Below are 13,218 nucleotides of genomic sequence, written 5' to 3'. Positions count from 1 at the left end.
TCCGTCTGCGTGGAGCCCGGAACCATGGGCTCCGTCTGGGTGGCTGTCTCTGAGGTGCCCGAGGGGGGGGGGCCGCAGAGTCCGTGGGGACCCTTGGGGTGCGGCGTGTGCCCATCCGTGTCATGCCTCTGGTAGGCTGGCTACGGCTGGGGCTGACTACTCTGGGGGGTCGCAGGCAGGGTCTCGTGCCCTCCCACGCCCTCTCCTGCGCGAACTCCGCGCTAACTCGAGCGCCTGTTTACGCAGCCTGTTCGCGCAGCTCCGGTCGCGTGGCTCCCTGGGGGCCTGGGCCAAGTAGGGGCCTGGGCGGGGGCTTGACCTGGCCCGGCTCCACGGAGCCGCCTCCTCCCAGGGAGCGAGGAGTTAACCTCTTCCCACCACGAGCCCGCTTACCTCCGGTTGTGCTGGGGGTTGGCAGGGGGCTCTGCGGCTGCTGAGGGGGTGTCTGGGGGGCTTCGGGGGAGTGGGGGCGCAGCGGGCTTCACCCGCATGTCTCTCACCGCTCCGGAGCCTAACTAAGGACCCACTGTTTAGGCCCCTTGCCTGTTGCTGCAGCAGAGCTAGTAGGTAACAGGAGGCTACCCAGGGCTTGTTAGAAATGCGAAATAAGCAAACAAAGTTAAACTCTTGATTCCTCCTGGCAGCTGCCTAACCCCGGGTACCCCAGGCTCCAGGCAGCCTGCTCCCTGCAGGTACAGCCCCTGAGGCTGTTTTCATTGTTTTATTTCCTCCCCCCACTTCCTTCACTGGTCCATGCGGCTGGCTGTTCCTCATTCACCATACATGTGTTAGCTCCCTTTCTGGGAGGCTCACTGCATTCCAGGCCCTGGATTCTCAGCCTTCCCTGAGTTGTTGCAAGTCTGGGTGGGCGAGGGGAAGTGCTCTCAGGGTGTTGGGCTGTTCAGGCTGCCCCACAGCCATAGTAACAGTCTGGCCCTGTTACCTGGTCAGTGGTGTTATCAAATTTGCCATGCTGCTTTGCAAGCTGGAAGCTATGTAGCTGCATCTGCCAAGCATCAAGGCCAGGCTAATTAACACTGTGGTGTCAAATAGTCTATCATGTTACATCCGTGGTCTCCAGCCTTTTTATGGTGAGGATCACATTTGAAAGCAAAGGGCACCGAAAGATCTACCATGTCCCCCCCCCACCCCCCAAGCCTGGCTCTGGGCCGGCGAGGGGCTGAGGCTTAGCTGGGAAAAAAATGAGAAATAACAGTTTGAGTTTATAAGGAGGCTGCTGCTGCAGGCTGCCTGTTGTGCCTAGAGCACAAGTGGTGGGGAGGGCACGGGCCCCTGAGGTCTCAACTGGGCTACACCCAGCAGCAGGAGCCCCCCCCCCACCCCAACACGCTTCTAGGTGACAGAATCCCAGACCTGCCTGGGCTGGAGCCTGATTTCTTTGGCTGCCGGGCAGGTGCAGCTCAGCCCAGCAGTGGCAGAGAATTGGGGTCAGACCCCCGTCTGGGACTCTGCCACTGGAGCACATTGGGGGGGCTCCTGCCTCTGGGGACGGCCCAGCAGGTGCCCTGGGGGCCTGTGGCCCACCCCACCTGTCCTCCGGGTGCAGCAGGCAGTCCAAAGCAACAGCCGCCTCATCCCAGAGCATAGGGAGCAAGGTATGGGCCTCCAGAGTACAGGTTGCGGGGGCCCAGGCCCCTGAGGGCTCTGCCACCCAGGTGCATGTGCAGGGGGGAGAGGGGGCTCCTGCCACTAGGTACAGCCCGCCAGAGGCCTCAGTGGCGCCTGTGCCCCCTCCCACTTGTGCCTGGGCAGGCAGCTCCCAGCAGCAGCTGTTTTCTACTGGAGCAGAGGTGGTGGGGCACAGGCCCCAGGAGCCCCTGCTGGGCTGTGCCCAACGGCAGGAGTGCCCCCCCATGAGCTCCTGGGCAGCGGAGAGTCCCAATCCAGCTGCAGTAGGGCTTGAGACATAGCAGCAGCCTCCTCTGCTGCCTCTGCCCATGTAGAGATGGGGAGGGAGCCCCCCCCCCCCACTTCCCCTGGAGGAGCCCCCCCCTGGGGTTCTACTCCTCCCACCACCTGGGAGGCCCTACTTACCTTCCCCTGCTCCTGGCTGAGCCACAAGTCAGTCTCTCACTGTGGGGGCCTCGATCTGGCCCCTGCCTCTTCCCTTCCACACTGCTGGGGCTGGGGGCAGTGGATCTATGCATCCACGCATGCCCAGGTGTCCCTTCTGCCCAAGATTGACTTGAAGGCTCCGGGATCGACCAGTCAGTTCTGAGCTCCAGGTTGGTGAGCGCTGTGTTATATGGACACTGAAGCTGGGAAGCTGTTGTTGTGGAGCTATATGATACTGGAAGGTGCCACTGCATGACAAATTAAAGTTTTGTGGTCTTGGTATGGCCTGTTTTTAAAGGTTCAGTATATAAAACATACTGCATAATCTGCATTGCTTTTAAGTACTTTGATCATTTTGTTGCTGCATATATTTTCACGCTGTTGGTCCACTGATCACTGGTGTCCTGGAAAGAGCCAATTGGTCACATCAGCTACGAGCATCCTTCCTATGTTTCCTATGCTAAATAAAATTAAAAGATAGCTTTCTATACTTTCTTAGTATTACTCTTCCATATGAATAGTTCCTGCAGTTTCTAAAGCCCTGCTGTGCTGTTGTGGCTAAGATAAGATGAGTACAGCTGCAAGAATGTGGACCACATTGCAAAGAGAACTAAGACTCAATTCTGTACCATGCAGTTCTATAGGCTACTTCTTTCTTTTGTAGTTTTATATACTTCTAATCTATAGATCATAATTATAATATATTAAGTTATTTCTCAAAGAAATAAGTAGTTGTTTTTTCTTTTTTTTCCTTACTGAAATTCCTAATTTATATTTTTCTGCAAGCTTGCTTTACAAAATTCACTAGTATCTTAATGCATTACTGGAATAACTTTCGTTTAAAACATTGCAAAACAGTATTCTTGCATTTACTTTTGTTTGTTCACTGACCTCCTGAATCACTTTGCCTACTGTGGTTTCCTGTAAATGACTTCTATAGATTCCATCTTGCAAGTTATATACTAAACTACTCTTACAAAATTTTTTTGCATACTTATATAATTGCATAAATGTAATACATAGTAAAGGGCTACAACATGGCCTGAAATTGCCTTTTTTTCTTTCAAAACTACTCAGCATATCTCAGAAAGCCACCCACACATTTTTCCAGATGGAATACTGAAGGTGGGAGGCTATTTTTCTTTTTTTTTTTTAAATTAAAATACAGCCTATATAGGAATCTTTCATTAGTTTGGACTTCTGCATTTGTGTAGTGTTGTTGCCTGAGGGTTAGCGTCTCATTGCATATGGCATAGAACAAATACTGAGTAATTGAAGAGTCCTCCCCTACTACATTCTGGTACAAGGCAAGACAGAAGCATAGAAAAGTAGGCTTGTAGGAACTTCAGAAAGATCATCTAGTCCAATGCTCTGCTGAAGGCAGGATCATCTTCAACTAAAGTATTCCGTTCCAGGGTTTGTCCGATCTGTTCACAGCCTTTCTGGTAGGCCTGTGTGAAATGGCTAGTATTTGCTTTGGATTTGGCCGATTTCAGTGGACAGTGATTCAATTCAGTGATTCAAATCAGTGTCCCACATTGATTCAGCCAAATCTGATTCAGAGATCTGACCACTGCCAAATCTCTGAATCAGACAGACCCCATCCCCTGCCCGCTCTCCCAGCCCTGTCAATGGCTGCCCTGCCTGGCCCCAGCATCTCAGCTTTTTTTTTTTTAAAAAGCCCTGAACTCACCGGCTACTGCTGGGCAGGGCGGCAGTCCCTGCTGCTCCACACTGCCTTGCACTCTGTGGAGGGGCTCTGCCTTGAGTTCCCAGAGGCCCCAACAGCAGCTGCAGCAGCCAGTGAATGCGAGGCTCCTTTAAAAAAAAAAACAAGAAGCTCCAGGATCCTGGGGCTGGGGAGGGCAGCCATTGACATGGATGGGAGAGTGGGTGGGGGGGAGGCTGGGGGCACTTGGGGGCTGGAGGAGCAAGCAGAGGATGGGGTCTGGCGGGGATCCCCCCATGGTCCCTTGCCCCTCCCCCCCCCCACTTACCAGCACAGAGTCAGGGTCTAGCTCCCTGCGGCGGCAAGTGGGGACTGCCTGAATCTCCAAAGCTCTCCGAATCTTTTCCAAACGTAGTCAGAGAGCTTTGAAACGATTCAGACCTTTTTACTGGTCTTCAGATTCTGAGATTTGGGCTGATCTTCTCCAAATTGAATCGGCACCCGAAGCTTTGCATAGCCCTACTTTTTGGGTAGCCTGTTTCAATGTTTAACCCATCTCACAGAAAGTTCTTAATATCCAACCTACATTTCCTAGCTATATTGGTTTTCCCTCATAAATCCTGTTGTTTTTTTTTGTTGCTCTCCAATGGACTCTCTGTAATCTCCCTATATATGTCTTAAAGGTTGGTACGTAAAACTGAACCACAGCATTTTTCATATCAGGCCTTACAAGTGCCAAATAGAGCAGGACAGTCACTTAAAGGTGTGGGTAAAGGGGGAGTCTCTCGATCCACTATTTTCTTTTTAATGAAAATATTACATTTAAAAGAGCTGTCAACTCCATAGGCTGTTGATACCCTGCTTTTTCGTTCTGCATTCTAGAATTTTTGTGTAGTTTGTATTGCAAACAGACTCTGCTAAAAAAAAAACCCAAAAACTTTCTTTAAGAAATGCAGGGTAAAGATATCATTTTGGAAGTTTAAATAGACTTTATTTTAAAAGTATACATTATGATTTCTTTTTATTGTTTTTTTTCTGATATTTGAGACTAAATGCCCAGTTTCATACAAGTTTGTTTTGCAGTATTTGCAGGGATTTACCTGTGATATTTTGCAGTACTCTGTGGCAGGATCCAGACATGCTGGCATGTGTAGTTTGTGGTGCTGCAAACCTCTTTGTCGTTCCACAGACTGCACGAGTTGCACATCAATACTGGGATTTTTTGGTAGTAAAAAACAAACTCAGAAAGAAAATGGTGCAAACCATACCAAGTGGTGAGTGCCAGGTCAAATGGAGAGATGGGGGAGCAGGCAGCTCAGGACTGCCTGCTCTCCTGTCTCCATGCACTGTGGAGCCCCTGTGCTGAGGCACCCTGCATTCCAGACAGCCTTCGGCTGGCTGCTCCCATCTCCATCTGCCTCGCCCCTGTCTCAAGGCATCCAGCACCCCAGCCAGGTGGGGAGCAGCTGGTTGAGGCTCTGCAGGACGTGCCAGGCAGGGGCAGTCGTGCAGGACGTGCCAGGCAGGGGCAGTCGTGCAGGACGTGCCAGGCAGGGGCAGTCGTGCAGGACGTGCCAGGCAGGGGCAGTCGTGCAGGACGTGCCAAGGGAGGAGCAGCTAGCCTGCCTCCTCCCCTATCTCCATGTGCCACTCCCCAGCAGGCTGGGGCACAGGGTGCCTCAGTGCAGCGCATGGCAAGCCCCTTATTGAGGCACCCTGTGCCCCTGCCATCCACTGTAGTACATGGAGCAGCAGGACAATGCACACAGGCAAAAGCATACACTGGGGCACAAAGTAACAGCACAAATTTGTGGCGCTACTTTGTGTGCTGCTGTAAAAGCAGGCCCCTGCTCACGTGGACCCACCCTATTTGTTTATCCAAGTTTGTCATTTGCTAATTTATCTATCATATAAAAAGAAAAGCATAAATGAAGATTGCAAGTCAGAGAGCAAGAATCCACTGGAACAAATGATACACAAACATGTATTTATTTATTTATTTATTTATTTATTTATTTTCCCCTTCTCTAAATAAATGTTAGAGTTGCTGGTACTTATGGTGTGGTTCTGTGATGAGCATATTGTGTAATTTGGGGTTAACTAGCGCCCAGTAAATACAAACTTCTGTGAAATAAACACCCTCTTGTCACTTACTGTAGCATTGCCAATATTAAAAACCTGTGGTTACCAAAAAAAACCAACACAAAATCCTCCCACCTGGGAGCAGCCAGACAAGCCATGCGCAATGGTGGGAGCTACCTCCCCCACACAATGAGCCATGCTTCTGTTCCATACCTGCCTTGGCTCCGGCTGGGCAGCAGCTGCCCCAGCCCCATACCTTCCCTCACTGCAGCGGCCTTGATCTAAGCCCCACCCTTCCTTCTTCCCCTTTCACCACACCAGATTTACCAGTTGCACACAGCTCTCCACACTGCTGGGCCGTGTGGGTCACTGCCTACATGCTGCGCTGCGGCTGCATGCATGCACGGGTATTTATTGGACAAAATCAGCTTCATCGGTTCAATTTCTGATGCAGAAAATTTTCTTTATATCTTTGCATATCCGATCACGGACTGATGCATCAGTGCACCTCTAGTTTGAGACAACATTGGTGTCAAAGAGCAGAGATCTTTTGGAGGGGAGGAGGGGTTGAAACTGGACACAGTACACCAGATGTGGTCCCACCAGTGCCTATTAGAGGGAAAGAATCATTTCTCTTTATCTGCTGGCAGTGCTTCTACTAATGCAGCCCAGTATGCTGTTAGTCTTCTTCACAGCAAGGGCACACAGTTGGTTTCTCTGCACCTCTTAATAATAATGGGTGTAGCAACCATTAATCATATTTAGTATGAGTACTTATTAAAAACCTGGAGAACTACTTAACTAAATAGTTGCATGCATGCATATGTACTTAATCAAAAGAGCTTAAATGCCTCTAAGATTTTAAAGTAACACAGAATTTTAAGAATACAGACAGACAAATATAGTTGTGTCTGCCAGTTTGGGCTTTTTGTGTCACAGCAGAACAACTTCTGAAACTTTGAGTTGGGCTCTGACTGTGAGCTACCTGCCTAAAGTATTTCATTCTGAAGTAAGCTTTACACAGTGTGTTTAAAAAATAAAAAGACTATAAAAAATAAGACTTCTCTATTTATTGAATTTTTATCTTTGTTTTCTCTCCTAGCCCATCATTCCTATGTTTACACAAAATGTTCGGGAAGGAATTAGGACATTAGGAAGAATAAGTAAGATATTTTACTATTTTCTAACTTTTTTGACTTTCTGTGCATGTGTTCAACTTTACCTCAGTGATAATACTTCCTTTTAAATCTGTGTTTAGATTTGTTTTATATTTTTTATTTCTGATCAGGTGCTATTTAGCGGTTCAACTTGAGTTTAGAATGTGTTTTCAGATCTGACTGGCATTACTATATCAGATGATCTGTCATTAATAGAATAATTTAGGATTTTAGATGGAATTGGGAGGGAGACTTACTACTAAGTGTGCATGTAGAATAATAAGGTTAGAGTAATACTTCTTGTTTTACATGTTTATAAAACCTATTATGGGTTCTCTTCTCCCTGTTGGGAGGTAGGCCAGACTTCTTGTTCATTGAGGGTTTTTTTTGTTTTTAATACTACCTACATTTTTAAAAGCCCTCGCACAGTTTGTTGAAATTTGCCAGAGACGCATGTGGAGCTGGACTGGGAAGTGCCTGGGGTAAGAGGAGACGCTTCTAATTAATGCAGGCAGGAGCCCTTCTTCTGCTGCAGTGGCTTCCCAGTCTGGCTCTGTATTTTGTCTCTTGGAAACATGGTTCACAGGGCAGTTTCACCTGGCCTGTGGCACCAGTGCCTTGGCACCTGTGAAAATATCTTCAGGGGTTCTAATTGAGTGTGCTCAAATGTTTTCTGCAGAAGGTTGCTCTTTATTTCTCCTCAGTCCTCACAACCAGTTCCAAACCACACAGTACTGGAAGATTTCAGTCTGAGCCATCTGTTTTTTGAGGACTTTGATGTAACTCTAACTATGTCTTTGAGTAATCAGCATAGGTTGCATCAGCTACACTTTTCCTCCAGGTTTCCTACACCTGCCCTGTGCAGCACATTCTGTCTCAACCATGGCGTGTCCTTTTGCTTCACAACCTTACATGGCAAAAAAACACTACCATTCTGTTGATGTTTTCTGTCTCTGTGGCTGGAAGTGATATGCAGTGCAGGGAAATTGCAAGCGTCAAATACAGATGTAGGAAGTGTTCACATATGCTTTAGATGCTACAAAAATAAACATATAGACTTTATGTGATACACAAGTGCTGTATTACCTCAGGAACTAATCCTCATTCTTCATAGATTAGAACAGTTTTGGTATAATATCTTTCATGTTTGCACCCCTCAGTAGAATGAATATAAATCCTAAGGAAATTTAGTTACCTCATTACTGGTGTATGTTCTTATCTTCTGACTCTACAAATTAGTCCCTTTAATTATCTTGGAACTATATTAGTCCTTATGCTGTGTACACCAGACTAACTTCTTGAACACAAAAAATGGTGACATAACTAAGTTCTGGTCCAGTGTCACAGGTCTAGTTCTAGTGGAACTTTGAGAGACTTTAGGTGCCACATTGATCTCTAACACTTACTAAGTGCAGTTAAAACTCAAGTAGTTTACAGTGCTGAGAAAGTACTTCACGTGTGCAGAAACTGGGTTTTTTTTGTTTTTTTCTCGTTTTAAAGCAAAGGGTATCTCCTTGACGCAACCTAACCTTAATAAGTTACTACGTCCCAAAGATTTACAGCTCTTGCAAGTGAACATATGACAGGTCCCTCCATTCTGGTGGCATTAGTAAGGCTTAGTTTGGTAGGATGTTTCTCTTCAAAGGCTGTTCCCGGTCTCTAGGCAAGTAACAGGATGAGGACCATGTCTTAACAGGAGAAAAGGAAAAAGACACTCTTGAGTATCTTGGGAGAAGGATTATTTTCTTGCTTGCCCTTTCCTTCTACATCCCCAGCAGGATTTTGAAGGGGCTGTCCACATACCTGAACTGCAACTGACCTGGGCTAAGTACAGACAGCCAAAAAGTCTGAGGCTGAATTGATTCAAGCTTCGCAGGTTAGTCTAAGCTGTGTAGATTGAATCAAGAAGCAACTGAATAGACATTTGCTTTTGATTTTGGAAGTGCAGCCATATGCCTGCAGTGGCCCAGGCCAGAAGCCAGAAACAAGCCTCCCTACTTGGCTGGAGCAGACCAAGGCTAGCCCATCCATCCTTTTAAAGGGGCTTTTTGGGGAGGTGCAAAGCATTCTAGGATGGTGAGGGACTGAGTTAATTTGAATCTGGAGGGGATCTGGGGCAGAAGTTCAGTAAACCCATTTAATCTAAATCAGTTAAGTCTGATATTACATCGGGGTGGGCAGTTATTTTGGGTGGAGGGCTGCCTACTGAGTTTTGGCAAGCCATTGAGGGCCGCTTGACAGGCAGCCAGGGGCAGATGAATATTCATTTTCTAAATTTTTTAGGGGCCCATGGGCTGGATAGAATGGCCTGGCAGGCCACATCTGGCCCATGAGCCACATTTTGCCCACCCCTGTACCACATCTATCCAGGTTTATTTTAAACTGGTTTGGACCATTTTGAAAGTGGCTTATGTTCAGTGAACTTCTGTTGTGTTACAGATTTGAACTGGCTTCTGTTGACTTATATTAGTGTAATTTCTGTCCCTAGCCCTGGAATAGTTCTCCTTATATCTGCTGTGGTAACCTCTAAGGGTGTTTCCACATGACCCAAAGTAGCGTCATGTAGAAATACCTGAATAAGATATCACTCCAAATAAGATTGCTGCTATGCAACTTTCAGCAACCAAGCTATGATTAGGGCTAAGTAGCCCAGGCATAGCACTGTACTACTGCTGCCAGTACAAGAACTAGTTCAGGTATGTCTTTGTAGCATTGCATTGTACTTTAACGAATTCCAGATTTATTTCCTATAGTCTCTCACTGTTGTTGGGAGAAAGGAATCCTAAGAATTTGCTTCCAAGGATTATAGCCAGAGGTAAATTGATATTCTTTCTAAGAGATGATCAAGGCTAGAATAACTCTTCAGGAAGCAGTTTGAGAACCTGGATGCTTTATGGGGCTGGGTTACTTTTAGAATGTAATTTATTTATATTGTCTCTCAAAGCTTGTTTTCTTTTTTTCTTTAAATAAACTGAAAAACAGAGTTATTTAGGCGGATGTATGAATATTTTCGGTTGCCATTTGTTCCTCTATATGGAGGGTTTCCAGTCAAATATCGTACATATATTGGAGATCCTATCCCATATGATCCAAATCTAAATGCTGCAGAATTAGCTGAAAAGGTAAGGGTTGGTTTTTGTTTGTTTGTTGTATCAAAATAGTCAATGTCTAAATATAGCGGAAGCATACTTTTCAAGATGGTGATCTTTACCTTTGGGTATTACACAGAGCAGTCAGGCATGTTAACACTTAAGTTGTTGAAATTAATAATTGATTTCTGCATCATTCAACACTCATGATGTAAATTTGGCACCAAAATAAGTTCTAGGTCTCTTGAAATAGCATGTAGTATTTCTGTGCATCAAAATATCAGCTCTTCTTAGATTCCAAAACCAGGTCTAGTCAGATGATCTGTGGTGGGCTGGTCAAAGTCATCCTAAGAGATGTTTCCTTGTCTTGCATAAAAGAACCCCCAGCCTTTCCTCAAGAAAAACAAAACCCCTCATCTTCAAAACCAAGATTATGGGAGTTGTCATGGAGATATCAGGGAGTAAAATAAAATTATTAAAGCAAAGTAAAAGTGGTCTATCCACCTCCCATAGCCTCTACATACTGTTTTTGATTTTCAACTTTTTACCTACAAGTCTTAACAGTCTTAATGTCTAGAATACGTAGACTAGCTTGGTAGCTTTATGGTCACGTGATTATGATGTAACCTTCTTGAGGAAGTGTGGGCAAAACTTGTTAAGTGGTCCTCACCAAAACTCGTTAAGTGGTCCTCCAGCTGACATAATTCCCCACCCCTGTTCTTGATACAGAGGCATCAAAATTCAGAGGCAATTGATGGATCAGCAGGTATGAATGATGCAGTCATCTGATTACTCCTCTGCAATTGCTGAAATTCATTAAATATGTGCACTAATAAAGCAAACATTCTGAAAGAAGATCCCTCATCTCCTGAAAATATTTGGACTCTGCCAGTATCAAATCAGTTGCATCCCATTAGGCAGTTCACCATCTCTGAATACAGCTATTCAAAATGACATACCATATTTCTTCATGTATAACATGCCTCTGAATAAAATGGGCACCTTGGTTTTTGAAGTGCAGAATGAAGAAGAAAAAGTCTTTCCTTGAAAATGCTGGTAAGTGTGTTACATTCCCAGAGAAAACACAAGCAGCTGCAGGTATGGGGAGCAAAATATTGTGGCTCCTCTGTTTAATTCCCTAGCTGCAGAGTGCTGAAGGTGTTGCTGGTTGAGCCAGTGTTATTGAATCTTCAAGCAGAGCTGGTGGGCAGTGATTTAGCACCTGCCAGATTAGCTGAGGGCCCAGTCTCAGGAACCTGGGCTCTGGCACCCAGGGCTTGGCTCAACTTCAGAAATACAGCACAAGGAAAGAAGACATGTCCACCAACAGCTAGGGAGCCCCCTATGCAATGTTACTTTCTCTTAAGAGGTTCGTGCAATAGAAGCTGCTTTTACCATATTTTCTCACATGTATCCCAATTTTCAACAGCTGATTTTTTTATTTTAGTTTATTTTTTTAAAATTTTTTTTGGTTACAGGGGGGAGGGAATGTAACCTCTAAGCTGTTTCATAAAAGATGGGCACTGACTGTCACCATTTGCTTTCATTTGCTTTGGCTCAACCATGGTTTTGAATGACATTGGTCATCATTGCTATGTTTTCTATGAACTCAGTGCTGTAAGGGTGTGTTAAGTGAAATCTGATGCCTGTCAGATTAGAACCTCCCCCTCCCCCCAAACTGGGAGACTTTCCCATAAGGCTGCCTAACTTGTAAATCCCAAAGTGGTTTAGGCATGAAAGGTACCAAGAAATTCCACCCTGGTAGGGTGCTGGTAGTTCTGGGCATGGGCAGTGACAAAACTCAGGTCACCTGGAAGTTTTACTTGCGAAAACCTGGGCACTTGGTTTACTTGACAATTGTTTGTCTCCGAGCACCAAAATTGGTTCTCTGTGTATCAGATTCTGGGATGCGGACAGTTAAGGGCATGAGCAAATATACCTGCTCTTGTCTTTAAGAGGGGAAAGGGAGCTGCTGCATGGGAGCACACATCAGCTGTATAACTACTGAGCATGCGACTTCCATAGCTATACAAGTTAGCTAGATTGCCCTGACTTTGACCCTGGATGAAATGGGGATAAAATTGCAATAGTTTTGCTACACTTACCACTACAGAAGCAGGCATAGGCATAGTTACATCTTAAAGGTTTATCCTGGAATCCTCTTGTATCAATACAATTGTTAAAAAGCACTTAGGTATTTAGGAATGAGGACTTGCTAGAGGTGATACCTTTTATTAGAGAATTTTTTTGCAGAAATCTAATTGGTCTATTTCACTGCTCTTTTATATAAAAGATACGAGTCTGGGGATTTTTTTGCTTGTTTGTTTTTGACCCATACACCCCACTCCCTTGGGGTTTCAAAGTCTTTTGAAAGATGAACTATGATTCCAGATATTACTGTGTTCATACTTGTGCAAGAAAAAGAAAGCAACTAACTTCTACATTTTTCCTCCTCTTTTAACAGGCCAAGAATGCAATCCAGTCATTAATAGACAAGCATCAGAAAATACCAGGAAATATATTTAGGGCTTTAAGGGAACGATTTGAGACGCAAGTGAAAGAAGATTGAGGTCATTTGTGTAACAAAGTAGACATGTATTTTCAAACTATGTTTGTAACTTGTAATTCTTATTGAAAAGTGACCTTCTAAAACTTAATTAGGAAATGGACATTCTGTATGACATTCTTCTTTTTAAATGTAAATATTTTCTGTATAATTTTGAGAGACAAGCAATATTTCCTCTCCCTCCTTCCCCTACCATCCCCCTAAGATGATTAGTAGGGGCCCAAACCTGCATTCTAAATCAGGTAAAAAAAATAAATAGCCATTCATTTTAATCTGGGGTTCTATCTTGAAAGTACCTTTCTAAAATAATGTTGCACTTTTCCATGTTCATGTTCTTGCTCAGTCCCATCTTAAGTTTGTACTTAATGTTGTCTTAACTGCCAGGCCTACAAGTTCATCCTGGGTTCTAATATTCAGATTTGAGTCTTTCCATCTCGAGCATCATAACTAGTAATAGAGGTTTGGTGGTTAACTTAAGCCCTGAATTACACCACGCTTTTGTTCAAGTCAAACCTTTAATACTTATGTGGGATCATGGGGCATAATTTTAAGACCCTGACATTTCATGAATGAACTGGG

The 13,218-nt window shown here is 45.0% G+C and overlaps 1 protein-coding gene across 3 annotated transcripts in view; it reads left to right on the top strand.

Annotated features, from left to right (window-relative positions):
• The window catches only part of LOC149869246 (DGAT1/2-independent enzyme synthesizing storage lipids-like), a 34,430-nt gene extending 21,688 nt beyond the window's left edge, over positions 1-12,742 (top strand). For all 3 annotated transcript variants that reach the window (XM_090039973.1, XM_090039971.1, XM_090039972.1), the window contains 3 exons: positions 6,930-6,990; positions 9,967-10,106; positions 12,538-12,742. In XM_090039973.1, the coding sequence (XP_089896099.1) occupies positions 6,930-6,990; positions 9,967-10,106; positions 12,538-12,642 (306 nt within the window). In that variant the 3' untranslated portion in view covers positions 12,643-12,742. The remainder of the gene's footprint in view (positions 1-6,929; positions 6,991-9,966; positions 10,107-12,537) is intronic.
• Positions 12,743-13,218: the final 476 nt, after the last annotated feature.

This window comes from Crocodylus siamensis, chromosome 3 (assembly GCF_052110815.1).
Source record: "Crocodylus siamensis isolate JL-2025a chromosome 3, ASM5211081v1, whole genome shotgun sequence".
Classification (NCBI taxonomy): domain Eukaryota; kingdom Metazoa; phylum Chordata; order Crocodylia; family Crocodylidae; genus Crocodylus; species Crocodylus siamensis.
The sequence above is the reverse complement of the archived record's forward strand: the minus strand, read 5'-3'. Positions and strand labels throughout refer to the sequence as shown.